At 42.2% G+C, this 26,689-nt stretch overlaps 1 protein-coding gene across 12 annotated transcripts in view; it reads right to left on the bottom strand.

Moving 5' to 3' along the window:
- The window catches only part of LOC127004782 (probable phosphorylase b kinase regulatory subunit alpha), a 58,505-nt gene extending 32,993 nt beyond the window's left edge, over positions 1 to 25,512 (bottom strand). The window contains exons 1-18 of one of the 12 annotated variants that reach the window (XM_050872900.1): positions 25,291 to 25,512; positions 24,133 to 24,291; positions 23,521 to 23,737; positions 23,167 to 23,249; positions 22,844 to 23,035; positions 22,481 to 22,669; positions 21,965 to 22,117; positions 21,412 to 21,585; positions 20,763 to 20,976; positions 20,337 to 20,446; positions 17,569 to 17,716; positions 16,446 to 16,518; positions 15,849 to 15,940; positions 15,375 to 15,465; positions 14,206 to 14,250; positions 12,345 to 12,454; positions 10,819 to 10,902; positions 2,995 to 3,190 (exon numbers count right to left, since the gene is read on the bottom strand). In XM_050872900.1, the coding sequence (XP_050728857.1) occupies positions 2,995 to 3,190; positions 10,819 to 10,902; positions 12,345 to 12,454; positions 14,206 to 14,250; positions 15,375 to 15,465; positions 15,849 to 15,940; positions 16,446 to 16,518; positions 17,569 to 17,716; positions 20,337 to 20,446; positions 20,763 to 20,976; positions 21,412 to 21,585; positions 21,965 to 22,117; positions 22,481 to 22,669; positions 22,844 to 23,035; positions 23,167 to 23,249; positions 23,521 to 23,737; positions 24,133 to 24,291; positions 25,291 to 25,368 (2,408 nt within the window). In that variant the 5' untranslated portion in view covers positions 25,369 to 25,512. Of the gene's footprint in view, positions 1 to 2,994; positions 3,191 to 8,223; positions 8,254 to 10,818; positions 10,903 to 12,344; positions 12,455 to 14,205; positions 14,251 to 15,374; positions 15,466 to 15,848; positions 15,941 to 16,445; positions 16,519 to 17,568; positions 17,717 to 18,748; positions 18,897 to 20,336; positions 20,447 to 20,762; positions 20,977 to 21,411; positions 21,586 to 21,964; positions 22,118 to 22,480; positions 22,670 to 22,843; positions 23,036 to 23,166; positions 23,250 to 23,520; positions 23,738 to 24,132; positions 24,292 to 25,290 lie in introns of all 12 variants that reach the window. The other 11 variants (XM_050872899.1, XM_050872902.1, XM_050872901.1 and 8 more) reach the window with 11 other exon arrangements.
- Positions 25,513 to 26,689: the final 1,177 nt, after the last annotated feature.

The raw sequence follows: 26,689 nt of genomic DNA, 5'->3' as shown, positions 1-26,689 counted from the left end.
GTTCAATCGATTCTTCTTTCTCTTCATTATCTTCCGTAGGAGTGAAAAAAGGAGGAGGAGGAGGAGGAGGAGGTGGAGAAAGGAAGAAAAAAAAAAGGAAAAAAAAGTAGTAGTAGTAGTAGTAGTAGTAGTAGTAGTAGTAGTAGTAGTAGAATAAGAGGAAAAAGAAGGTATTAAAGCCCCAGGTAGATTTCCAGGTAACGATTTGATTAACTTCCACGCAAAAGGTAGTAGTAGTAGTAGTAGTAAAAGTAGTAGTAGTAGTAGTAGTAGTAGTAGTAGTAGTAGTAGTAGTAGTAGTAATAAACAAATCAATATAAACTTGTCTATCATTTTAGAATCGAAATAAAAAAAATGAAATAAAAAAGAAAAAAAGAAAATGCGAATGCGGTGTGTGTGTGTGTGTGTGTGTGTGTGTGTGTGTGTGTGTGTGTGTGTGTGCGCTATCTCGTGTTTGCTGGTGCTTACGAATACACAAAAGATAATAAGAGTAAATAAACAGACAAAGGGAGGGAGGAAGGAAGGGAGGGTTGGGAGAGAATCAACAGACAACGAAGGGAGGGAGGGAGGGAGAGGAGGGAGGTCAGGAGGGAAGGAGGAAGGGAGGGAGGGAGAGGAGGAGGAGCAAGGTCAGGAGGGAAGAGGAAGGGAGGGGGGCGGGGGAGATGCGGGTTAGGGGATTGCATGAGGGGAGAGATTATGCAAGAAAAAAAAGAACGAAAAGGAGATTATACAAAAAGAGGAGAAAATATACGCGCATGTGAAGGTTAAGTAAGAAGATTTGGCGCAATGCATAAGAAACATCCTTTGACTCTTCTTGAAACACACACACACACACACACACACACACACACACACACACACACACACACACACACATACACGCTTCTCTCTTTTCCTAAATCATCGTACTTATAAGCGATCGAAATCTTCATGTTCCACCTCGTCAAGACCTCATTAAAATACTCTTCTAAAACTCTAATAATTGCCTTCCTAATTTAGAGTTAAGGTGCGGATTAGGGGTGCGGTAATTAGTGTCTCGTGTGTGTGTGTGTGTGTGTGTGTGTGTGTGTGTGTGTGTGTGTGTGTGTGTGTCTCTCTCTCTCTCTCTCTCTCTCTCTCTCTCTCTCTCTCTCACACACACACGCCCCTGATTTGCCTCGCTTTTACTTGTTTTTTTTTATGGCTCTTTTTTTAATTGGCATCGTATGTTTTTCCTTTCTTCTCGTTTTTAAATGGCTATCTATTCTTTTTTTCTTTTTTCTTTTCTAGAGGATGCAGACGAAGGGACAAAAATGGACTAAACAGTAATATAAGCGCCCAAACTTTTCCTTATATATATATAAAGCAAAACGTATATTCAACCACCATTATAACAGAGCACGTTACTAACACGCCTCTATCAGCGTCCCGTCACCTATTCCGCCCCGTCTCATAACCTCAACATGCAGCCAACACGTTCACAACAGCTGACTCGGGAGCGGTGATGTAACGCCTATTGTCATCGTGTTGTGTTTACGAATCTTTACACTTCGTCAACACAGGGAAGAGACTGGCATATCACACGGGTTCTTGTTACGACTACTTGCTAAGGCTTGAGAGGAGTTTTGAAGCAGAGTGACTTGACTTGGTATATACAGACTTAGGTTTTAAAGGTTTGAGAGGAGCTACGTCGGGGTATTTTGTGTTTTGCGTGTTCAAAATGCGAGCGCGAATTTCAAAGCCTTGCAAAACTACCGTAGAGGTCATGTAAACCGCCCTCTCCTCTCTCTACTTGCAACAATAAACTATCAATCAATCAATCAATCTCCCTCTCTTTTCTCTCTCCCTCGCTCTTCTTTTTTTACAGCAGAGACAGTTCAAGGACATAAAATAAGAAAACAATAATAAAAAAAGCACGCTACTTACTGCTCCTAAAAAAGAGACCTTCATTCCTCTCCCTTCTCTCCCTTTTTTCCCCCTTCCTCGCTCTACCTTCTGACCTTCCCCTCTCCTTCATCTCTCCCTCCCTTACTCCATTCCCTCCCTTCCTCCTTGCCTCCCTTCCCCCCCGATAACTTCCACGAGACTTTTTTCATATAGATGGGCTAAGGCTCCAAAGTTTAAAAATGGAGTATAGCTTCGTCTCACAGCCTCAACATGCAGCCAACACGCCCGCCTCAGGCGGAAGGCCTAATTGTCACGTTGTTATGTTTACACTTGGTTATTCTCGTCGCCTCGACGTTACCCACACTATTATACCATCGCCAACATTACCACTCACTCTCTCTCTCTCTCTCTCTCTCTCTCTCTCTCTCTCTCTCTCTCTCTCTCTCTCTATCACGCTTCTGACATGCTTCCATCAGCTGACTATTATTTTTCATTTGCAGTGAGTGGGTGAATTTGACTTGCCTCGCTTTCACTTACTTTTTTCATGGTTATTTTAAGGTTTCTTCTTTTTTTTAATTGGTATCGTATAGTTTTCCTTTCTTCTCGTTTTTAAATGGCTATCTTTTCTTATTTCTTTTTTTTTCTCTTTTTTTACACTGCTATCATACGTTTTCTTTTATTTTTAAGAACACCATCATATATATTATTTTCTAATCTTTTTACATTTCTAATTTTTTTTGGGGGGGGGTATTTGGTATTTCCTTGGGGATATATATACCCCAAGGAAGGAAGGCATTGCTATCTCACATATTTTCTTTTTTACAGAGCTCTCATATATTTTCTTCTTTTTTAACAGAGCAATCCTACAAATGTTCCAATCATCGACCTCTTAGCAATGGAAAACAGCCACAACATGTAATGAAAATAATAAAAAGTGTTTCCATGGTGTTCCTGCCTTCCCATTACCCCTCCATTTCACATACAAAACAAATACAATCCTATCTATTTACTTCTGTCCTACTAAATCTTGCATATGTAACTTAATTAACAAAACAATGCAACCCTATTCACCTGTCTTACTAAACCTAACCAAACCTCACCAACAAAACAAAGGCCCCTACTCACCTATGCCGCACCATGGTCTCCCACAGGTCTTCCTTCTCGGGTGACGGGGAGCGGGAGCGAGAGTGTGAGTGCGAGGACAGCGGGGGCGTGACGCGGGTGGGGGTGGTGGGCATTGACACCTCCAGGATCGGCATGCCCAGCTCCGAGGTGGGCGAGGTGACCACGGAGCCCCGGCGGGAGACGACGGGTGGCGCCTCTGTGTGGGGGAGGGTGTTAGCGGGTGGTGGTGGTGGTTGGGGGTAGGGATGAGTTCTTGTGGCTGTGCTGTGTCTAGTTTTGGTTATGGTGGGTCTGATTTCCTCTCTATCTGTCCTATTGTTTGCTAGTTATAGTTATGATGGCTCTATCCTCCTCTCTATCTGTCCTATTGTTTGCTAGTTATGGTTCTGATGGCTCTATCCTCCTCTCTATCTGTCCTATTGTTTGCTAGTTATGGTTCTGATGGCTCTATCCTCCTCTCTATCTGTCCTATTGGTTGCTAGTTATGGTTATGATGGCTCTATCCTCCTCTCTATCTGTCCTATTGTTTGCTAGTTACGGTTATGATGGGTCTGACTTCCTCTCTATCTGTCCTATTGTTTGCTAGTTATGGTTCTGATGGCTCTATCCTCCTCTCTATCTGTCCTATTGTTTGCTAGTTATGGTTCTGATGGCTCTATCCTCCTCTCTATCTGTCCTATTGTTTGCTAGTTATAGTTATGATGGCTCTATCCTCCTCTCTATCTGTCCTATTGTTTGCTAGTTATGGTTCTGATGGCTCTATCCTCCTCTCTATCTGTCCTATTGTTTGCTAGTTATGGTTCTGATGGCTCTATCCTCCTCTCTATCTGTCCTATTGTTTGCTAGTTATGGTTCTGATGGCTCTATCCTCCTCTCTATCTGTCCTATTGTTTGCTAGTTATGGTTATGATGGCTCTATCCTCCTCTCTATCTGTCCTATTGTTTGCTAGTTATGGTTCTGATGGCTCTATCCTCCTCTCTATCTGTCCTATTGTTTGCTAGTGATGGTTCTGATGGCTCTATCCTCCTCTCTATCTGTCCTATTGTTGCTAGTTATGGTTATGATGGCTCTATCCTCCTCTCTATCTGTCCTATTGTTTGCTAGTAATGGTTCTGATGGCTCTATCCTCCTCTCTATCTGTCCTATTGTTTTGCTAGTTATGGTTCTGATGGCTCTATCCTCCTCTCTATCTGTCCTATTGTTTGCTAGTCATGGTTCTGATGGCTCTATCCTCCTCTCTATCTGTCCTATTGTTTGCTAGTTATGGTTCTGATGGCTCTATCCTCCTCTCTATCTGTCCTATTGTTTGCTAGTTATGGTTATGATGGCTCTATCCTCCTCTCTATCTGTCCTATTGTTTGCTAGTCATGGTTCTGATGGCTCTATCCTCCTCTCTATCTGTCCTATTGTTTGCTAGTTATGGTTCTGATGGCTCTATCCTCCTCTCTATCTGTCCTATTGTTTGCTAGTTATAGTTCTGATGGCTCTATCCTCCTCTCTATCTGTCCTATTGGTTGCTAGTGATGGTTATGATGGCTCTATCCTCCTCTCTATCTGTCCTATTGGTTGCTAGTTATAGTTCTGATGGCTCTATCCTCCTCTCTATCTGTCCTATTGGTTGTTAGTTATGGTTCTGATGGCTCTATCCTCCTCTCTATCTGTCCTATTGTTTGCTAGTTAAGGTTATGATGGGTCTGAGTTCCTCGCTATTTGTCCTATTATTTCCAAGTTTACTGTTTTGATGGCTCTATTTTCCTCTCTATCTATCCTGTTGCTAGTTTTTTGTCCTAACTTGTTTTTTTAATTCTTTTAGAGCTGGTCTGTTTTTTTTCTTCTATTCCCGTTACTACATATATAAAATAGTTACCTTGATTCTGACCAACTCTATCTGTCCTGTCACTACCAACGTTGCCAGATTGTCGTACTCAGCCGCTTATATTTCCCGACTCCTACCCCAAAACTGTCTTCTGGGCTCCAGTAACGAAACTCATTTATAGTTATCGTTAAAAGAGTTAGATCCTAGTGTTCCTTGGCAATAGTTAGGCGTCAGAAACCGGCAAATACTATGCTCTGAGTACGATGATCTGGCAACGGTGCTCACTAGTTAATACATTCTTGGGCTTGTTTTGTATTATTATTATTATTATTTGAGAGATGATTTTGAAAGATGCCAAAGTTGTGTTTATATTTGAGCAAAATTTTGATTGTGGGTTTATGATGTTTGTTTTATTATTTATGTTGCAGTTTGAATGTTTTTTTATTGTTCTAGTATTTTGTATCTTTATTATCTTATGTATTCTATATTGGGAAAGATCTTGTCGTTAAATTTTAATAACCATGATAATTAACTGGTGCTATAATGATTGCAATGAACCTAAATACTACACATATATCAATCTTTGCTTCTACATGTTAAGCTGACTCTGCCTATTATACAAATGTGTGCTAACTGTAATAGACTCAACATTAATAAACTGATAAGGAAAATGTTCTATCGCAATATCTAGTAACTAATCTTCAGCCATATTATACAAATGTGTGCTAACTGTAATAGACTCAACATTAATAAACTGATAAGGAAAATGTTCTATCGCAATATCTAGTAACTAATCTTCAGCCATATCACTATCAAAGACTTCTAGGCTCACTGGACATTGGGCAGTCTAGACAAAATTCACTTGTGTGTAAAAAGCTTTCACTGAGTGCGTCACAACAACTGACAGTTACACATAGCTCATCACTGTCTATCACGGCAACAACTCTGCAGCTACACAAAATAAAATGAACACTATGGATAATAACTTAGACTATGCCCCCAGCTCTCAGCCACAGCCACATACAATAGAGAAAACATTACGGCCTAGGTCAGTCTCAACCCTACAGAACACAAAAAGAATATGTACAAGTCAGTGTTACGAAAAGGCCATAACAAAACTCACTTCCGTACACTTTAAATTAGGACAAGTGTATTAATTCTGGGTGCAAAGCTAAGCTGGTCATCGGCCTGTTACTGAGCCTTAGAAGCAGCACAAGCACACCCTATGCCCACAGATACTCTATTGGACTGCCGGAGACGCTGGCTGGAGGGAGGCAATGTTATACTATAGGTCATCGGCGGGTCAAGATAGCGCAGCATCATTTGTCACTCATCTGTATAGTCCCCACACTGTATGGAGAAGCAAACCCTATGCCCACAGATACTAAGACTGCCGGAAACATTGGCTGGAGGGAGGCAATGTTATACTATACGTCATCGGCGGGTCAAGATAGTTCAGCATCATTTGTAATTCATATATATAGTCCCCACACTGTATGAAGAAGCAAACCCTATGCCCACAGATATTAAGAGTACTGGAAACACTGGGTAGAGAAATGCATTGATAACTGGTGGAGGGTTAAGCATAGGGTAAGCCACTCCCACCTCAACAGTGCTATAGGAACAATTTAACTTAGAGGGGAACCAGAAATTGCAATATCCAGGGTAAAATATTAATCTGGAAGGACTAACCCATCATCAAACAGGCAGTCTATAACCCACTATAAGAGTACGGCTTCCCAAATAACTAATGGTGATACAGACACACACAAAAAGGGACAGTACGTATATACAAACAGTCATCAGCACCCACAATCACGTTATTCATAGGGACGGAATCACCCATCGCTCCCATCCTAACCATATTCATTTGGTAACATCCTAACTCTCCATTCATTCTACAACATTCACTTTCTCGTGTCAGAGTCGTACAGAACATCCTGACAACCCTCTCACCCACTCACCTACGTACCAAAAACACATACCGTACATATCCTCACTGCCATAACAAGAGTGTGTGGGGGATGAGTGACAAGCCTAACACACTCACTTGTCACCAACACCACAAACACACACATATCCTAGCTGCTATGATAAGAGTGTGTGGGGGAATGAGTGACAAGCCTAACACACTCACTTATCACCAACACCACAAGCACATACATATCCTAGCTGCTATGACAAGAGTGTGTGGGGGAATGAGTCACAAGCCTAACACACTCCACAGCTCACCAGCTCATGATATACTACCTAGGAGAGCTATCAGCCTCCCAATACCACCTGTCTGTGCTGTGTGAGGCCGTGTTAGCCTAGCGTGGACTCTTTCCAAGGGTATCGGACTGACTGTAACCATCAATGCCTAATTACCAAGGTGCTACTCCTACCAATTCACTGTTGATACGTAATTCTGAGTGCTGAAGATGGTTTAAATTTTGTTAATGTTAATAATTTCAAGTATTTACAACCAATGTGGTTACTAATGTCAACTTAACTTAGCAAAGCACTCAGTCTCAGTCTCAGATGCACTAGTGACTGTGAGAACTCATTGCTAAGGGCTTAAGTACCATCCAGTCTCGAGGTCTCGGAAAAATGACATTAAGTGGATAACATAACAGTATCATCATCACAAAGTTAAAATCCAGTCTCATGATCTTGGAAAAACAACATTAAGTGGATAACGTAACAATATCATCATCACAAAGTTAAAATCCAGTCTCATGATCTTGGAAAAACAACATTAAGTGGATAACGTAACAGTATCATCATCACAAAGTTAAAATCCAGTCTCATGATCTCGGAAAAACAACATTAAGTGGATAACGTAACAGTATCATCATCACAAAGTTAAAATCCAGTCTCATGATCTCGGAAAAACAACATTAAGTGGATAACGTAACAGTATCCTCGTCTTTAAGTTAAAATCTGCACTCTGATGGATGGCACGCTGCCCTGACTACTCACACTACTGCTGAGGTTTGCTGGTAGTGTTGGGTCAAGTTCTAGTGGACCATCTCGTGTAGCAAGGACCAGACACAGCATAACACTCTGACCTAACCTGACCTCTTTGAATAGTGAGTGCGAGTCATCCAAAAAATATTCTGCAATAAGCATGACTGATCGACTCTGCTATATACTCTCAAATTAGTTACTTCAAGACAGAAATGCTCTTTACTTAAAACTGACCTTACTTACAAACATTACTAAGCTTCAAATTTACTACAAAGATAGCTATTCCAGTATTTTCTTGTACTATGTGGAGTCTGGTCATGGCGGAGAAGGTTGATCCACTAGACTATGACGCACACACACACGCACACACACAGACTCGCACACACGCAAACACAGGTCCTCTTGGTTATTAGTTTCAGCCATTAAGCGAAAATAACTAAATAAATAAACCACATGAATATACCCAAGGAAAATCCAAGGTTCGATCCCACTCCTTTAAAAAGAGAAAACATAAGTTAATGGTATGCACATGGAGGAGGTCAAGGAAGGTATTAAAAGACACTGTCGCTTCTCACATCAGCCATTTCTAAAGGTCAAAGAGGGGGTCAATCAGGTTTTAATGAGTGTTTCTTCAGGCTCACGGTACAGAGGAAGGGGCAGACTACCACCAGGGGCCATAAAACTACCCCTGGAAATGCCCACAACTCCTGCGAAAGCCTTGTCAAATAGGTGATCTTGGGCAGCAAAATGTCTTATAATACGACCCTAAGACTTAATCAAAGCTAACATACTGAGAACATCTGCGTACCATCTAAGTGCTAAGCCTCTAGTCAGTGTTCTCTTTACCTCACACACTTAACACATACTTTTTATATCATGACAGGGGAAGGGTTGGTCAGTAGCCGCCAGCGTACTGAGGATTTTAAAAAGGAAAAGAAGGGAAAGGAAGACATTACAGGCTACTGGTGTAAATCATCAACCAAGGAAGTTAGTTGGCATCATTTTCGGAGATTGGTTTTGCTAATGTCAAATGGAAATGGAAGTTAAACAAGGAGACTGAAGGATACTGGTCTAAATTTGGGCCCAGAGAAGTTAGTTGGCATCATTTTCGGAGATTGGTTTTGCTAATGTCAACTGGAAATGGAAGTTAAACAAGGAGATTGAGAGATACTGGTCTAAATTAGAGCCCAAAGAAGTTAGTTGGCATTATTTTCAGAGATTGGTTTAGCTAATGTCAAATGGAAATGGAAGTTAAACAAGGAGACTGAGGGATACTGGTCTAAATTAGGGCCCAAAGAAGTTAGTTGGCATCATTTTCAGAGATTGGTTTAGCTAATGTCAACTGGAAATGGAAGTTAAACAAGGAGATTGAGGGATACTGGTCTAAATTAGAGCCCAAAGAAGTTAGTTGGCATCATTTTCAGAGGATGGTTTAGCTAATGTCAACTGGAAATGGAAGTTAAACAAGGAGATTGAGGGATACTGGTCTAAATTAGATATCCACAAAAATAATCAGTGGGACTTTTATCAGAGGCTGGCTTTGCTAATACCAACAAGAGATGACAGTTAGGTAAAGACATGAAGGGTTACTGGTATAAATTACAGGCCCAAAACAATTAAGTCGAGCCATTTTCAGAGGACAGTTTTGGTCATTAGTGTGAACCGGAAATGACAGTTAAGTAAAGAAATCACAGACTGCACTTGATCTAAAAAATCACGGCCCCAAAAATATAATAAGTGGGCACCAGTTTTGCTCGTGACTGTCAACAGGAGATGCAAACAGCTGATGCAGAAGGGTGAAGTGAGGGAAAGTGGTGTCAGTGAGTGCTCAGCCTGGTGCAGCTACGACCCAACCAACCCACATGAAGCATACATAACACAAGAGGAGACATTGCACACTGAAGGCAGACTTATCAACATGCTGCCCCTTGCCCCACAACAGGAATAGATCACTTTGTACAGGAGCAATATAATGGTCTAGGGTGTGTCCGTATGCCAGTCTGAATGCACCATGTTAAATGATACTCATACCAAAATGTACCTTGAAATATTGAGTAGCACAGAATTTGAAGTCTTGTCAGATAAACCTTCAGCAATCTAGTAAACTCTTCTCATTTAACCCGGTAGCAGTGACGGGCCAAATTTGTGGCTTTACCGTGTAGCAGCGACAGGCCAAATTTGTGCCATGATATAAACCCCCCAAAATAGATGATACATAATCTGATCACAAATGCTTTGATATATATTATGAAATGGTTTGTGTGAGGGTTGATTTTTTTCTCATTTTTCTCGCTTGGAGGGACCATTAAGAAACATGATCCCCGCTGCTACTGGGTTAAACATTTGTCATCTGGTAAACTCTTGTCAAATAAACTTTCTTCATTCAGGTAAACTCTCGTCATATAAACCTTCATCATTTTAGTAACCATTTGTCATATGCGTAAACAATTGTCAAATCTGGTAACCTCTTATTAAAATTCGTCTTTCTGATAACCATTCGTTCTTCTGGCAATAGCTCATCTTTTTACACCTCAACTTAGTGTCCCCAGGGTAGTTTTTTATTATTGGTATGAGTACTAATTGATAAGGTGCGTACAAACTGGCAAACAAACCACCCTACGGCCAGGCATCCAGTGGTTCGCTGTGTGCGTCCGCGCCTTGCCTTCACATCCATCTCCGTGGCATAGTCTTTCGTGTTCTTGGTAAAATTTTGAGGCATGGCTATATTTAATGGAAGAGAAGTGTTGCCATTGCTACCACACCAATAGCCATGATTGGATTAATGGATGTTCTTTTTTCTTTTTTTCATTACTGATAAGATATAGGGAAACTCATCAGTCGTCTCACACACTCAAGCTTAAGTTCGATAATTGTTTAGCGCCGACAAAGACACTGATGAAGACACAGACACACAGACATGTACGCACACACTTGGATGCCCGGCCGAACCGAAGGCTAGACACCACATGAAGAGTCCAGCCCCAGAATGCACGGCCCTCCCAGCAGGCTCCCCCAGCACCACCGAGCGAGGATGGCGGGGGCGGTGACAACAACAAACCTTCAGAGGTGTGAAGTCTGAGGAGCTGCCGTACCGCCACTCTTATTAGCGGTTCCCTTCGGTTAGGGGAGAACTGTCCATCTGCTGAGCCACAAGATTAAAGATTTCCCTCGCACACACACACACACACACATACAAGCCAGTCGGTGTCGTCACTTACTGAATGAGACTCAAAGAAAGGACTGTTTACCGGGGTCCATATCATTCATCACCTCCTCTGCTCCTTCCTCCACATCCACTATGCTAGGAGAGTGTTCGTCATGCATGCAACCTACGTTCAGGGGTCTTGGGAGGGGGTGATATGTAAAGCTGCACTAATGGGGTTCCTATGGGAAGGCTACACTAATGAGGGTCCTATGCTAAGGCTACACTAATGGGGCTCCTATGGTAAAGACACTTGGGGTAAGGGTGCTATATGAGGCTACACTAACAGGGGCCCTATGGTAAAGACGGTCTGGGGTGGTCTTATGGCAAGGGAAGAGAGACAACCAGATCAGGCCTTGGACTTCTCAGGAGCCCCAAATCTTTCCTATGATAAAAACAGTCTGGGGTGGTATCTTTCCCTATATAAAAAAGTCTGGGTGGTCTTAGGGGCAGGGAGAAGAGACCAGATCAGGCCTTGGACTTCTCAGGAGCCCCAAATCTTTCCTACGATAAAAACAGTCTGGGGTGGTTTTAGGGCAAGGGAAGAGAGACAACCAGATCAGGCCTTGGACTTCTCAGGAGCCCCAAATCTTTCCTACGATAAAAACAGTCTGGGGTGGTTTTAGGGCAAGGGAAGAGAGACAACCAGATCAGGCCTTGTACTTCTCAGGAGCCAAAAATCTTCCCTATGATAAAAACAGTCTGGAGTGGTCTCAGGGGTAGGATGAGAATGACAGGTACATCAGGCCTTGCATCTGTTAGGAACCCCAGATCATCCCTATCATAAACACAGTCAGGGGTGGTTTTAGGGCAGGGCGAGAAAGGTATCTACATCAGGCCTTGCTCTCATCATGGGCCCCACACTTTCACACTATTAAGGGAGGTAAGGGAGCCCCACACTCTGAACTATACCAAGCATGCTGAATGAGGCTATCGTTACATCACTGCCCTGGGACCTGCACCTCTTAGGACCATCCATGTATAATGTCCTCACACTCTACTCTAGATTTCAATACAACAAAATTCAAAGGTCTTTCTCTAGTAAAGGCAACTATAATACTGCCAATATGTAGTACTTTAAAAAGCCTACAGTGGTATGACTATTCACTACTTCTGCTCTAAAAGGAAACCACAAAAGCAGTCCTCTCAAAAGCAGCTACACCACTCCTACCCATTCTCCATACCTCTAAAAAGCCTGTCACTATTTCTGCTCTAAAGGGAAACTATACAAGCAGTCCTCTCAAAACACTACCTGTTGACTCCTCACACCTCTATCCAGGGAGTCTAATACAAGCTATGCACTAAGGATTTGAAAGGGAGAGGGGGACATCAGAGGACTGCTACCCTGCCTCAGAGCTCACAAGGGGCCACACCACGCCTACCTCGGTCCTCGTCCACGAACAGCGAGCGTGACTTGCGGATGGTGCCTCTCAGCATGCCGGAAATCTTGCGCCTGACGGGGTCCCTCTCACGCGATGGTTTCTGGCTGAACCTAAGTGGCGGAGGATGTGAGAAGGGAATCAGTGGTCATCCTTTTCTAAATTCCTTCGTATCTAATGCATAAACCTAAACGAACTTGAGGGCAGAATCCAATATCCTGTTTTTTATTACAAAGATGCTGTACTTATTCCAGTTTGCCACTCTTAAAGCATAGAACAAAAGGCACAATGCAATCTCCTACCATTCTTCTATGCCACTCTTCAATGCAAATAACTTAAGCCACAAAGCACAATCCTTCTACCATCACAAAGCTTCAATATTTATTCTTCTATGTCACTCTTCAATGCAAATAACTTAAGCCACAAAGCACTATCCTTCTACCATCACAAAGCTTCAATATTTATTCTTCTATGTCACTCTTCAATGCAAATAACTTAAGGCACAAAGCACTATCCTTCTACCATCACAAAGCTTCAATATTTATTCTTCTATGTCACTCTTCAATGCAAATAACTTAAGGCACAAAGCACTATCCTTCTACCATCACAAAGCTTCTGTACTAAATTGCCTGATGTTCTACTTTGCCAATGAAGCAGGGTAGGGGTGAGCGAGGGGCATCAAAGGGCCACTACTTTAGGAGGAAAAATAAATGAAAAAAACAGAGAGAGAAGAGGAAGGATTAACCCGGTAGCAGCAACGGGCCAAGTTTGTGGCTTTACCGTGAAGCAGCGACGGGCCAAATTTGTGCCATGATATAAACCCCCCAAAATAGATGATACATAACCTAATCACAAATGCTTTGATATATATTATGAAATGGTTTGTGTGAGGGTTTTTTTTCTCATTTTTTTCGCTTGGAGGGACCATTAAGAAACATGATCCCTGCTGCTACCGGGTTAAAGACTAAGGAGAGTTGGGTTCATAAGCTTGTAATGTGGTGTTTAGAGGGAATGAGGCAGCACTAAGAGTCTAGGTCAAACAATGCCAGTCACACCACTCAGCACCTCACACCACCTTGCCTCACACCACGCAGCACTACAGTCTTATCCCAACCCAACACCTCACCTAACTTTACCTCACAGCACCTCACCTCAAAGCACAGAACCCTAGAGTTTAATCCCAACTTAACAGCTTCTATAGTCACCTCACAGCACACAACCATAGAATCTTATCCCAACTTAACATCTTCTACAGTCACCTCACAGCACACAACCATAGAATCTTATCCCAACTTAACATCTTCTACAGTCACCTCACAGCACACAACCCTAGAATTTTATCCCAACTTAACATCTACAGTCACCTCATATCACCCGCACCCTAAGCACAGCACAGCGCATCTATCACCAACACTCCATTGTATATAACAGCCTCCATATATGTCTGGATCATCAACACAACCACAGTACCCTAGGAAATGACTTGTCACACCAAGGTTTCCTCACAGAGACTTGTTCACACTACAGCAATCACTTATGTCAATCTTCTGAGTTCTCTACAGCATAAATAAGCACCACACGCATGGCTTCCTATCACCAGCTGGGGCGTGTTGCGTGTTAGTACGACTCTACCAAAGCGCCACTCTCTGCTACGCTAACTAGTCACAAGGCAAGGCTATGGGTTGTTTCAAGGGTCCAACACTACAACACAGCTCAAAGGTAACAAGGGGATGCATAAGAGGGGTTCAGGACCATTAACAGATAGGTGGTGCTCCATAGAGAGGAGGACCATGAGTGTTATGCATTGAGGGCATGAGGGGAAGGTCAGGGAGGGATGGGTCAGGGCACAAAAGAGGGACGTCACCTTAAGCTGGGGTATTTCTGGTCCCCTGTGAAGAAGGCTCCGAGGCTGGACACAAAAGACTCATTATTTGAATTTTGAGGACTTAAATTTAAGGTGCATCAAATACTTGTGATTTGTAAAGATAAACTGTGTTCCTTGGAGGGCATGCATGGCTGCTTGACGTATGTTTGGGGTGGGACAAGGTGGGATGGGTGCCAGTGTACAGAATGACAGGTCAGGTGAGGGGGAACTAAGGTATTCTCATTCCAGGGTTCTCATAAGTATATACTTCTATAAACATAATTCTTAAGATAATTCCATCAAGGACCAATTACTCATTCTGTTTCCATTATGTATTTACAACTATTTAAGAGAAGATATGACAGGAGACTATAGGCAGCATCCGACAATCAAGGGGAAGCAGGATGATTGTAACCACAGCAAGCCCAGTTAACAACAGGACAAGGAGCAACAACTGGTGGCTGACAAATGGTTAGAGAGTCATGATTAGTGCAACACTGGTAAGTGTTACCAATGCCTTGAAAACACACTACTTCCATCCTGGCCTAACCTGTGAGATAAAGAGAAATGACTTTTTATGAACAACTTCTCAATATGGTCACTGAAATGCCAAAGCATCCTCACAGCCTCAGCACAAGACACCTCACTGGGACTCATCAACACAACCACCACCTGCCCAAGATCCCTCAACAGACTGCAACAACCCAGCACACAACATCACAGCAAGAACATGATGCAGCTTCAGGCTATGAAAGGGAGAGGACAAACCCATGTGTGTGTATGTGTAAAGTTTAGCAGGAAGACTGGTAATATGTGCATGAGAGCAAAGGTCATTGTGTGGAAAAATCTAAAGTATAGATTCTATGCACTCATCATATCCTAAAAGCAGCACAGCAATGGTAAATAAACTCCTTTACTCCTGGCTAAGGCAATAAGAAGTGCAAAAATATTAACATTAAGTGAAAGCTGTGAAGGAATATCTAGACAAGAGGTGCACTTTCTAAAACATCATAAACAGAAAATTAAAGTTATGACCATCTTTCTAAGTAAGTCTAGTCAAGTATCTGAACTACATGAGGAGAAAGCAGTCTAGTGGTGATGCCTAAGGTGAGCATCTGAGCCCCAGCCGTCCTGCTGCCACCACTACATAAAAGGGCCGCCACACTCACCTGTTTGACATGCGCACGAGGTCCGTCCTTCGCCACGACAGTGATCCGCGCATCTGCTTCTCCAGGTACTCCTTCACATCACTCTTCAGGGCTGGAAGGTGGAGAGTAAATATAAGTAAGTCAAGAAAATAAATTGATAAGCAAATGAACTAAAAACAAATGACTCTGGCCTCTATTTCTAACCCTTCTACTAACACTAATTGCAGGAGCAGCACCACTGTGGGCTTTTTTGGTGCCCTTGAGCTGTCTACTTTTCTATATACAGACGTCCCTCAAATAGTACGGTTTCCAATAGTTCGGTTTTAGTTTTATGTGGATTTTCTAAGAAGATTTTTTAGGATTTTTAAATTTCCCGACAAGCAGGAAATAAAAAAATCCTAAAAGATCTTCCATGACAAGCCGTAAAAAAACGAAACCAAATTATTGGAAACCGCACTATTTGAGGGACAACTGTAAAGACAAAATAATACTCACTGTCTGGGAAGCCTGCCTCAGTGTCATGCAGGAAGTTGAGGCTGGTGATGCAGGAGGTGTTGAGGAACTCTTGCATCTTGCCCAGGGACACACTACACACAAGGAGGGAAAAGGAAATACATAAATAAGTAAATATAAAAACTGATATAAAAATAAATACAGAAATATAGAAGGTGATTATATCATTAAAAACTTTTCTTATATACTGCTCTTTCAAGGTTCTTCAAACTTTCATGCAATATTTAGGGTATAGAATGGTCAAAGTAATTATTCTAAATGAAGGTATTTATACACTACAGGCGCTTTCAAAAGAGGTGGCGGGTCTTCAAGGGTGGACTCTCGGACTTGGTATCATTGCTTGGGTGACGGTACTGATTTAAAGAGGCAGCAGAGAGCAAGAGAAGGTAGGCTTTGTCACGGCAGGTTAGATCTAGTAAACAACAGCCAATGAGCGGCGCAGAGACTGTCACCCAAGCAATGATGCCAAGTACGCGAGTCCACCCCTGAAGGATTTGGCTCGCCAGATCTCGTGGAACCGACTATAGTATCACATTATTCATCACAGCCGACAGAGGGAATAAGGGCACATCTAATCACCGTGTGCCGTTGATGTAGCCGCTGTTGAGCTTCTTCAGGGTGGAGATCATGGTTGGGGGGATCTTGCCGTCCTCTGTGGGCACATAACAACACGAGGGATGAATATCAACATGACTAGTTTCTTTTTATCACTGCACTTCATTTTCAGAGATTCAAGGTTGTGTAATTATAAAAATCTTTCATTATCTTTACACATCTTGCAAAATAAAGACTGGGAAACTATAATAAATACCTTATGGCACTTCATTATTAGAGATTGAAGGTTGTGTATTTGTAAAAATCTTTCATTATCTTTACACATCTTGCAAAATAAAGACTGGAAAACTATAGTAAATACCTTGTGGCACTTCATTATTAGAGATTGAAGGTTGTGTATTTGTAAAAATCTTTCATTATCTTTACACATCTTGCAAAATAGACTGGAAAACTATAGTAAATACCTTATGGCACTTCATTATTAAAGATTCAAGGTTGTGTAATTATAAAAATCTTATCTTTACACATCTTGCAAACTAAAGACTGGAAAACTATAGTAAATACCTTATGGCATTATCTGCTACTGTAATCTTAAATTTCAAAAACAACATTAAGGATAAATGTTAAGAGACAACTTGATTGAATGATTGGGGTGTTGTTATGGCAGATGAATATTGCAAAACTCATTAATATCATACAGAAAGCTTTACTCTGACTATTTGTGGAATTCATGACAGACACATTAAGGCTAAGAAACAAATGAACAGTACGCCAGAAGGGTGGATATAGAAGGGTATGAGTGTGTACTGGAGCGAGAGAGTTGGTAGTAGCAGGATTGAGTGTGCAGAGAGGGAGTGCCACAGAATTCATGACACACACATTAAGGCTAAGAAACAGGTGAACAGTAAGCCAGAAGGGTATGAGTGAGTACTGGAGCGAGAGAGTTGGAAGCAGCAGGATTGAGTGTGCAGAGGGGGAGTGCCAGAACAGGGAGAGATGGAGACACTTCTGCCACGGCCACCCCCTGGAGGGAAGTTCATGTGAGGGAGCAGGGCGTCGGAGATATAGACATATAGATGAGCCCCCCACTCTCAGCCAGGCCCATCCATGCCCAAGCCAGTGCCCAGTGCCCAGCCACATGACCTACCATCAGTGTAATTGGAGCGCAAGCGGAGAACCACCGTGGGGCGGCCGAGGTCCTTCCAGGTGGAGGCCACATAGTCCACGGCCGCCCCAAAGAAGTACACCCCCAGGTCCACATCATTAGACAGGTAACTTTCCTCGTTATCAAAGTACTGAAGATGCATTCCCAAAAACACTAGTTACCGGGGTGCAGGAGTGAGTGAGTGAGTGAGTGAGTGAGGCAGGGATAGTGTGAGCATTAGCAGAGTAACACCGGTGGACATTTACTATATTACAGCAAAAGAATCATAGGGATTAACCTTAGCATACAGGAATAACAGAAAATAAAGGAGGAAAGAGAGAAAACGACATAACAATTTCATTCCATAACTAAATTCAGTTTGGGAAAATTACTATATTACAGCCAAAATTAGCATACAGAACAGAAAAAAAAATAAAAATAAAAAAATAAATAAATATAGGATAGAAATGAGGATAAAAATTTCGACATATATTCTAAGGGATTCTATAATTAAAAAAATGTTTGAGAAGAGATATAAAATGCCTGACCAACTACAACACACAACAAAACACTGCACAGTTATGTTAGTCGGTACCTTCCAAGACTACAGAAGATTAAAATGTGCAAATAATAAAAGAATAAAAAATCCTTGATGATGCAACAGTTGTGGGTATGCTCCAATGAGACAGCTGAAATAAGTGAGGGTTAACGGCCTTGCCAAAAACATCTGCTGAAGACTATAATGATGTGCTTGCTTATATGTATTTCTTCTATATATTTTTCATTATTCTTTCCTTTTTTTATGCCCCTAAACTGACTCCTTTGCTGTAAAAAAATAAAAAATAAATAAAAAATATATGTGTGTAAATACATGCACATAAACATCACCACAGCACCAAATAAACATGAGTCAAGCAATGTTTATCTGGGGGGGGAAACTAAAACAAACATAAAAACAGGTTAGGACAAGTTACTGACACCCAAAGAAGTGCAGTTATTATATCATTCCAGGAACTGCCAAAAGGACTATGCCAATCTGCCCTCCCTCAGGTCTCACAAGGCGGGAGTAGAAGGAAAACAAGGCACAGGGAACAGGTGTACAGACAGGCAGGCAAGGGGACAGCAGCCAGGCAGGGGTCATTGGTGGTGGTGGAGGTGGCAGGCATGTGGTGGTTCTGGTTACCTAAGAAACTTTTGTTAATCTCCAGGGTGACAATGGGCCTCCCCAACATATGCTTCCATGTGCACTGCAAGAAGTTGAGCTCTGTTTTGAAAATGTCTAGCAGCAGGTCCAGGTCTGAGGCGATGAAGAAGCGCTCCCGGTCGGCAAACTGTGGATAGTGAGGGAGGGGTGAGGGGGGCACGGTGCGGATTGGCATTCAGAGGGGTGTCAGGGTATGGGGTGCAGTGTTTAAGTGAAGTGGTGGATGATCATAGAATGTGAAAATGTATCTAGCCCCATGGGTGTCTCGAGGGGGGGCAAGGAAGGGTCACTGCCATCCCTTGGAAATCTGTTGTATACCCATTCACTCTCTCTCGTGCAAATTATAACAAAAGTGATAGGCTTCAAAACCTCAAGAGGACACCTGATGCTGGATTTACTGAGAAACTGTATGCCATTGCTTTGTGGGTCGCCAAATTTGATGCAGATATGTATAGGACCGAAAACATATTAGCTCTGTTCCCCCTTAAAAATTCTTGTGGATGCCCTAATCTTGCAAGCTATAACAGAACTAATACTCTTCAAACCTCAAGACGACATCTGATGCTGCATTAACTGAGAAACTGTATGCCATTGCTTTGTGGGTCACCAAATTTGATGCAAATATGTATAGGACCTAAAACATATTGACTCTGTTCCCCCTTAAAAATTATTGTGGATGCCCAAATCTATGCATGTGTCTCCTAAACCAGTAGATGTAAGTGTGTGTGTGTTTTGGCAGGCAGAGGTGTGGGAGGGTGTGTGTGCATGTTAACCCGGTAGCAGCGCCGGGCCAAATTTGTGGCTTTACCGTGTACCAGCGACGGGCCAAATTTTTGCCATGATATAAACCCCCCAAAACAGATGATGCATAAAGTGATCACAAATACATTGATATATATTATGAAATGGTTTGTGTGAGTGATGATTTTTTCTCATTATTCTCACTTAGAGGGAAGGGCCTTTAAGAAACATGATCCCCGCAGCTACCGGGTTAAGTCAGTGGCTATGTGTAACGATAGTGTTTTGCAATATGTTAATCGAAGATGCTGTTAATTTTGTGCTGAAGATGCAGTGGAGTTCCTGTGGTTGGAATCAAACAAGTATTAGGTACAATGATATGCTGCTGCCCTGATGTAGAGTCTTCCTGTGCCTACTCTGCAATAAGGGTAAGCGGATATAGTAAGTACATGGACATTACACTATTATCATTATCATAACATTAAAGACATGCAGGTGAAATCAACATCTTGGAGTCTGGGACCTGTAGAGGCAGTATGTGTGGGGGAGGAATAAATGAAATTCAGTAAGTGTGAAAGAGAAAGAATAGAAAGATTTGACGACATTTAGCATTCATATAGTCTGGTTTACATTCATTTTATTAAGCTACTGATTAAATTTCTTAGAGTGACTGAATAAACTTAAAACTGATTACAGCATACATTATTAGCATACATATCTCGTGACATACAAGAATCAGCCAAAGAGCACAACAATATATAACCATCTTTCAACAAAATCTGATATGTTTCTGTGTTGGCATGAGCATGTATGTCTGCACGTGCATTACCTGTGGGGTGAAGGCAAAGATCCGGTCCTGGAGGGAGTAGAGTTTGCTGGTGGAGAGGATGCCAACGTCCCGACTCTGACGCCCTGACAGACCCAGCTTCTGGTTGCGTCCTGGTAGACACAAATGAGACGATCAAATAATAGTTCCCTCATTCTAGAACACATGACAAGCTGTGGAGAACCATAACCTAGCAGTAATAGGGTAAGAATGTGAACAGGAGAGAATAACAGAACTACAGCTTCTTTGAGTGATATATGAGGAAACTAAAGTGTGGACCCAACAGTACAATGACATATACAAATAACTAAACACACCAAGTAAACACAAGAGCAGCTTCAGTGATTAGACACTTCTCACATGTTAATCTAAATGTGAAAATAAGCTAAACATCAAGAAAAAACAACAACCCAGCCTCCTGTTCCTCACCCAGATGTGCATATAGCTTGGAGAGCACCCGCGCCGGCTGGACCTCAATGGACGACACCTCCGAGATGGTCTGCACCTGGATGTCGAGGGCGCTCAGCTTGGCCTGGATGGAAGCGTCCTCAGCCAGTACCACCACCTGCACCACCACGTCCGGCTTCTTCTCCGAGCCCAGCCGACGGTTCAGGGGGTCAAGCTCACCGCACGCCAGGAATTTCTGCACCATGAGGGACAGAATGAGTACCAAATCTAGAGCCTCAAAAAGTTACTTGCACACATACATATATATATTTTTTTAAGTACAGGAGGCAGCTAAAAGGCAAACTAAAGATGAAACAAAAGAGACCACTGGTGCTGCTCTTGCAAATAGTTAAAAAAGTAATAGGGAAGAACTAGTGATGACTGGTAAAGGAAGTAATAAATAAATAATGATGAGTACGACATTGATATTAAACGTAGCACTAAAAATATGCAGCAGATAAAAACACAAATGACAAAAATGGGGAGTGATAATACATTTATTTTTACAGCAACGGATAAACTTTGGGTAAAAATAACATATAACAAATATATAACAGTAAAACAAATCAACACATAACATAGGAACAGAGGGTCAGGAAGGATACAGAGGAACCAGGTGGGAGGTCCTTACATCCTGCAGGAGACGCCCCACGACATAGAGGCTCTGCGCCCACTTGAAGGGAAGCTTGCCCACCACCTCGCGCTGCTGGGACCCCGGTTTCTTGTACTCTGCCTCCACCTTGTCCCCCGGCACCGAGTATATCTCTGGGACCAGTCTGAGCCCGTCCTCCGTGGTCACCAGAAGCTGCAGGATTGATAGATTAATGGGAGTTCTTGGTGCCACAACTGCAGGGTCATATGGCGCCGAACACAGAACAAAATAAACTACAATATAAATCCATAAAAAAACAGTAGGTAATTAAAAACATGATAAAAGAAGCTGCAGGGGAAGATAAATGCCTCGACTCCAATGGCACCGAATACAGAACATAAATACAAAATAAACTACAATATAAAGCCATAAAAAAACAGTACGTACCTAATTAAAAACATGAGAAAAGAAGCCAAGGAAGAAAATAAATGACTCTTCTCCTATCCTTGTCTGTCTCATCAATGCCTCCTCTCTATTTTCCTTTTACGCATGCTTAGTGAATGCCGAAATGGACACGACAATGAACACCCACCTTCTCCAGCCTCTCCGAGTACTCCTTGACGGCCTCCTCCTCCCCGTGGAAGCAGTGGTCGAGGATGAAGTAGCAGAAGAACAGCGGCCACTCACACTCGATCTGCTCAAACACCTTCAGCTCCCAAGGCTCGTAGTATAGACGAGTGGGGTCCTGGACGGATGGGAAGGAGGGAGAGGTGGTGAACAAAGGTGACAATTGTGAGTTAAATAGTAATATAGAAAGAAAGAAAAAGATAAAAAAAGAGAGGAATATAATTGATGGGAGATGGGGGGATGGAAGGAGAGGTGGTAGAGTGAGGGAAGGAGGGAGAGGAGGTGACAGAGAATGGATGATGATGCAGAGGAGGTAAAGGGAAGGAGAGAAGAGAGATAAGAGAAAGGGTGATAAAAAAAGAAGAGGTGAGAGGAAGGAGGAAAGATAGGGAGAAGGGAGGGAGAGATAATAGAGAGAAAATGGGTTTACTACTACTACTACTAGTACTATTAACACTAATAATAATAATAATAACAATACCTCCTTAGCCGTCTTGAAGCCATCTCGCAGGAACCTCTTGCAGCCATAGGGACCCTGCAGCTTGCTCTGGATGGTGGAGCGAGTCGTCTTGATCAGCAGAGGGTCGTCAACGGCAAAGGACGGGAAGCTGATCACCGCCAACAAGCTGCTGTCCACCTCCTTGCTGTTACTCTCCCTTGGCAGCATGGACTGTGAATGGGGGAATTATATATCTTATTTTACTTACTTTGTTTATTTATTTGTCTTTTTTAGTTTTCATTTACTTATTTCACCGTATTTTCTTTATGTATTTATCTACTTTTTATAATTATATGTTCATTCTGTTATTGTTGTCATTGTTGTTGTTGTCACTTCTCATCCTACCTGCAGCACAGCCTGACACTTCTGTGCTTCATCTGCCAGCACATGGATGACACTGGCAGGGCCGCCCCTTGCCCCGAACAGGTCCAGCTCGTTCATGGCCTCCAGTGCCGCCTTGGCCATGCCAATGCTGGAGGCGTTGAGCTCTGGGAGGCCGTGGTTGGTCTTGTCGCCTCGCTCCCAGATACCATAGTCCTGCAGAAGGATCAAGGTTATTCAGGTTCAACATTTTTTTATTTTTCCAACAATTAAATTAAAAATTTTGTTTCTTCTTTTTTACTTCAGATTTCTGTAAATTGACAAGAGGTGTGTAACAGCAGACTCACAGGCACACAGTAGGCTGACTCAATGTAGAAGACCAGGTTCTGTATGAAGGAAACCTCATCCAGGTTGAACACAATTTGCAGGCCTGTTCAAGGAAGAAAAAGCATGCTGCCATTGCTGATTTGATGATAAAGAACTTCTGTGACAAATAAAATTATGACAATGACACTTTTAAATTCAAAGAAAATTCATGAATAAATATAATGATTTGCAGCACTTACAAATACATCATTCCACATGACCTCAAGATCAATTACCAACAGAATGTATAAATATCTCAACAAAGCAATATCACTTTATTCTTTCATTACATACAATAACAAGGACAATGGCAGATTACACAAGTGACTACATACCCGAGGCCGTCATCTGGGCGAGGACGAGGAGGAAGAGGGAGGTGGCATCAATCTGCAGGTGTCCCCACTCGTTGTCCCGCACCACAGTCTGGCCCGTGGTGGACGAGTACTTGGCGTGCAGGGCGTCGATGGGGGCCTGTGTGTGCTTGAACATCTCCACCTTCTCCTTCTGCTGCAGCATGCATGTCAGGAGGCCGCGCATCAGCTTAACGCAGCTCTGAAAATTGTGATGATAAAGTTAGAAATAGAACAAAAATATATGAATGCAATTGTATATACAGTATAACTTTGTGACAGTGAAGAGAAGGATGTTAGAGGCATAAAAAAAAAAAATATATATATATATATATATATATATATATATATATATATATATATATATATATATATATAAAAAGGTAAATTGAGGTAGTTATGGGACAATGAAGGGAAGGATGTTTTAGAATAGGGTTGACAAATTTAGTTCATGCATCTCTTCTGCCTTTTAAAATCAGGGAGGAGAGACTTTCAGTGCTGTAAAAAAAAAAAAATAAATAAATATATATATATATATATATATATATATATATATATATATATATATATATATATATATATATATAAAACACTCACCTGCTCAAGCTCATATGTCTTAGCGCGGTCCTCATCCAGGTCCGCGTTCTTCTTATATGCCATGGCCAGCCCCCACACTGCCAGGATGGAGTACAGGTTGTCCCGCACCCACGCATGATCGTTGTCTGCGCTGGCCGGCAGGAGTCCCGTCACTGGGTGCTGGGGTAAGGAGGGGAGAGGGGGGAAACAAATTATTAATCACTGAATAATAACATTGGTTGCTTTCAAGAGCAGAGTATTAAGACATCTCTCCACCCAATATTGATCTCTCTTTTGGTTCTGGTTTCTGGATTCTGGATTAATTGTAGTGCGGCGACGGCCTGATGAACGAGCCTCCCATAACCCACTTAGCCAGTGGGGTACCTCTTTGGCCGACTGAGTGAGAGTCCTCCTCACGCTGGTCGTGGGTTCAGTCCCCAGGGAATAGCAGCACTTGTCTACCTTCTTGATTAAGCTCCGAGGGTAATAGAAATGGAGAGTTTGGAGGTATGTCTCAGGACATTGTGTGGTGTATGTCTCTCACATTGTCAACACACACACACAAAGGGAATACCCTCACTTTGTCTTGATTAATAATGATGCGTAGGGCACCCGTACAGGTGCATAACACACATATTTGTTGGCTGTTGGGGGGACGGGGGAGCCGAGTGTGCAGGGAAGGGAAGTGAATCAAGTGTAATTGTTAGTGTTGGTGTGTTGTGGTGACAAGTATGTATTTGTTTTCTGAATGAGTCCATTGTACTATCATTCATCTATACTCCCTTTTAAAGGAGTAGAACCGGTAATTAAGACATTATTTTCTCTCATTGTTTTTGACCTTGAACTTTCCTTAAGCATAATAAAAATGACACTAACCTCCTGAATGGAGGACTTCAACCCCCCTTGACCCACCTAACGAGAGGGCTTCGCCCCCCCATGACCCACCTAACGAGGGGGCTTCGCCCCCTTCGACCCCCCTTCTATATTTCGGATGTCATTAGTAACTTCAGTGCACCTGGTGCTGGAGGATGGCGCGGTACAGTTTATCAAGCCTAAGAGCCTCAACAGACACACACAGAGGCAGAAAAAGCGACAAAACCCCACAAATACAAAGTGAGTGCCAGGCCAGGGTAGCATGGCACCGTGCCTCGGGGCCGGGTGCGGGTGTCAGCGGCTCACCTGGTGCTGGAGGATGGTGCGGTACACGATGCGGTGGTAGTAGTCCAGACGCACCCCTGAGTTGCTCCGGCTCCTCATCGTGAAGGCTTTCCTGGCCCGTCCTCAGCGGCGCCTCATCCCCTCCTCAGGCTCAGGGTCCTCAGCTGAGCCAAACTATAGAGCCCGGGGAGAAAACAGAGGATTGGGGAGGAAAGAGCAGCGGTTTTGGCCCCAAGTCCTTATGATGGCGAGTTTCAGGAGGGCGCGAGGGGCTGTAAGGGATCCAAGGCTTATTATTCTTAACCTTGATGCTCTGATACTTGGCCAACCTCTCAAGGGCAGAAAGGGCATATTGCAGCACTCCTTTTCCATTGCAGAATAGATCACAGACTAGAAAAACGCCTGGGCTTTTTATTATTGCAAGAGATTTTGGATATAGATTAGTCCCTGCCATTAATTTTTTTTCTAGATCATTTAGCAGACGATGCCGAGGTTTCCACTACCGGGAGATGCTGAATATTATAACCTATGAGAGTATTGTAATGTTATCTTTCTCATAGTCTGCACTGTGCATATATATTACATAGTTCTGCATAATATATAGAACGATAGCATATTTACTTTTAACAATTTGTCAGCTTTCCTACTGTAGTGTTATTTCATGAAGGATTTAAATAGATATGTTGTTGAATGGTTCATATTTACAAACATATAAGTTAAATTTAGCTTTTGTGTCGATAAATTCAGATAAAAACATTTTTCTAAATGTAGTAATAATTATTTTTTAAACAGTAGGAGCTTAAACGTTCTTTATAATATAGAGACTCGAAATATCCATCTATTTATGAAGTTTAATGAGTAGTTTTTAAGTAGAGGGTTGTGGACAAGATACGAGGCACGAGGCGGTGGTTTTAGATGTGTGATAACTAACTGCAAGGTACGATAACCAGATTAGCTTATATGGAACGTAGAGCCATATGCTTCCAACTCGCAAAAAACATTAACATAAGCGTTTTTAATAATAAGTATAGCTGAATATCACTTTTTTGTGTGGGTGCGACAGCTTTGGGCGAAAATCTGCGTATACACGCATATCCTCGTTTAGCTGTATCGCTAATATAGCTTCGTATATACTGTAGGTCCTTCCCTTCATTCTCTCTTCTGCTTATTCACACACTTTTCTTTTCACACTATATATCTTTCCTCACTATAATACACTACATGCTGAGAACGACAATCTGGTGGGTGGCTTATTCAAACACTTTACTTTTCAATCAATTTATCTATCTATCTACCTTCAATGCAATACATATTTCACTATAATCTTCATAATATGCTGAGAACGACAATCTAGTGGGCAAAAAGAGGTGGATGGCAAGAGAGAGAGTGAGAATATACGTGACTTTAAATATTTTTCACT

This window comes from Eriocheir sinensis, chromosome 29 (genome assembly GCF_024679095.1).
Source record: "Eriocheir sinensis breed Jianghai 21 chromosome 29, ASM2467909v1, whole genome shotgun sequence".
Taxonomy (NCBI): Eukaryota; Metazoa; Arthropoda; class Malacostraca; order Decapoda; family Varunidae; genus Eriocheir; species Eriocheir sinensis.
The sequence above is the reverse complement of the archived record's forward strand: the minus strand, read 5'-3'. Positions and strand labels throughout refer to the sequence as shown.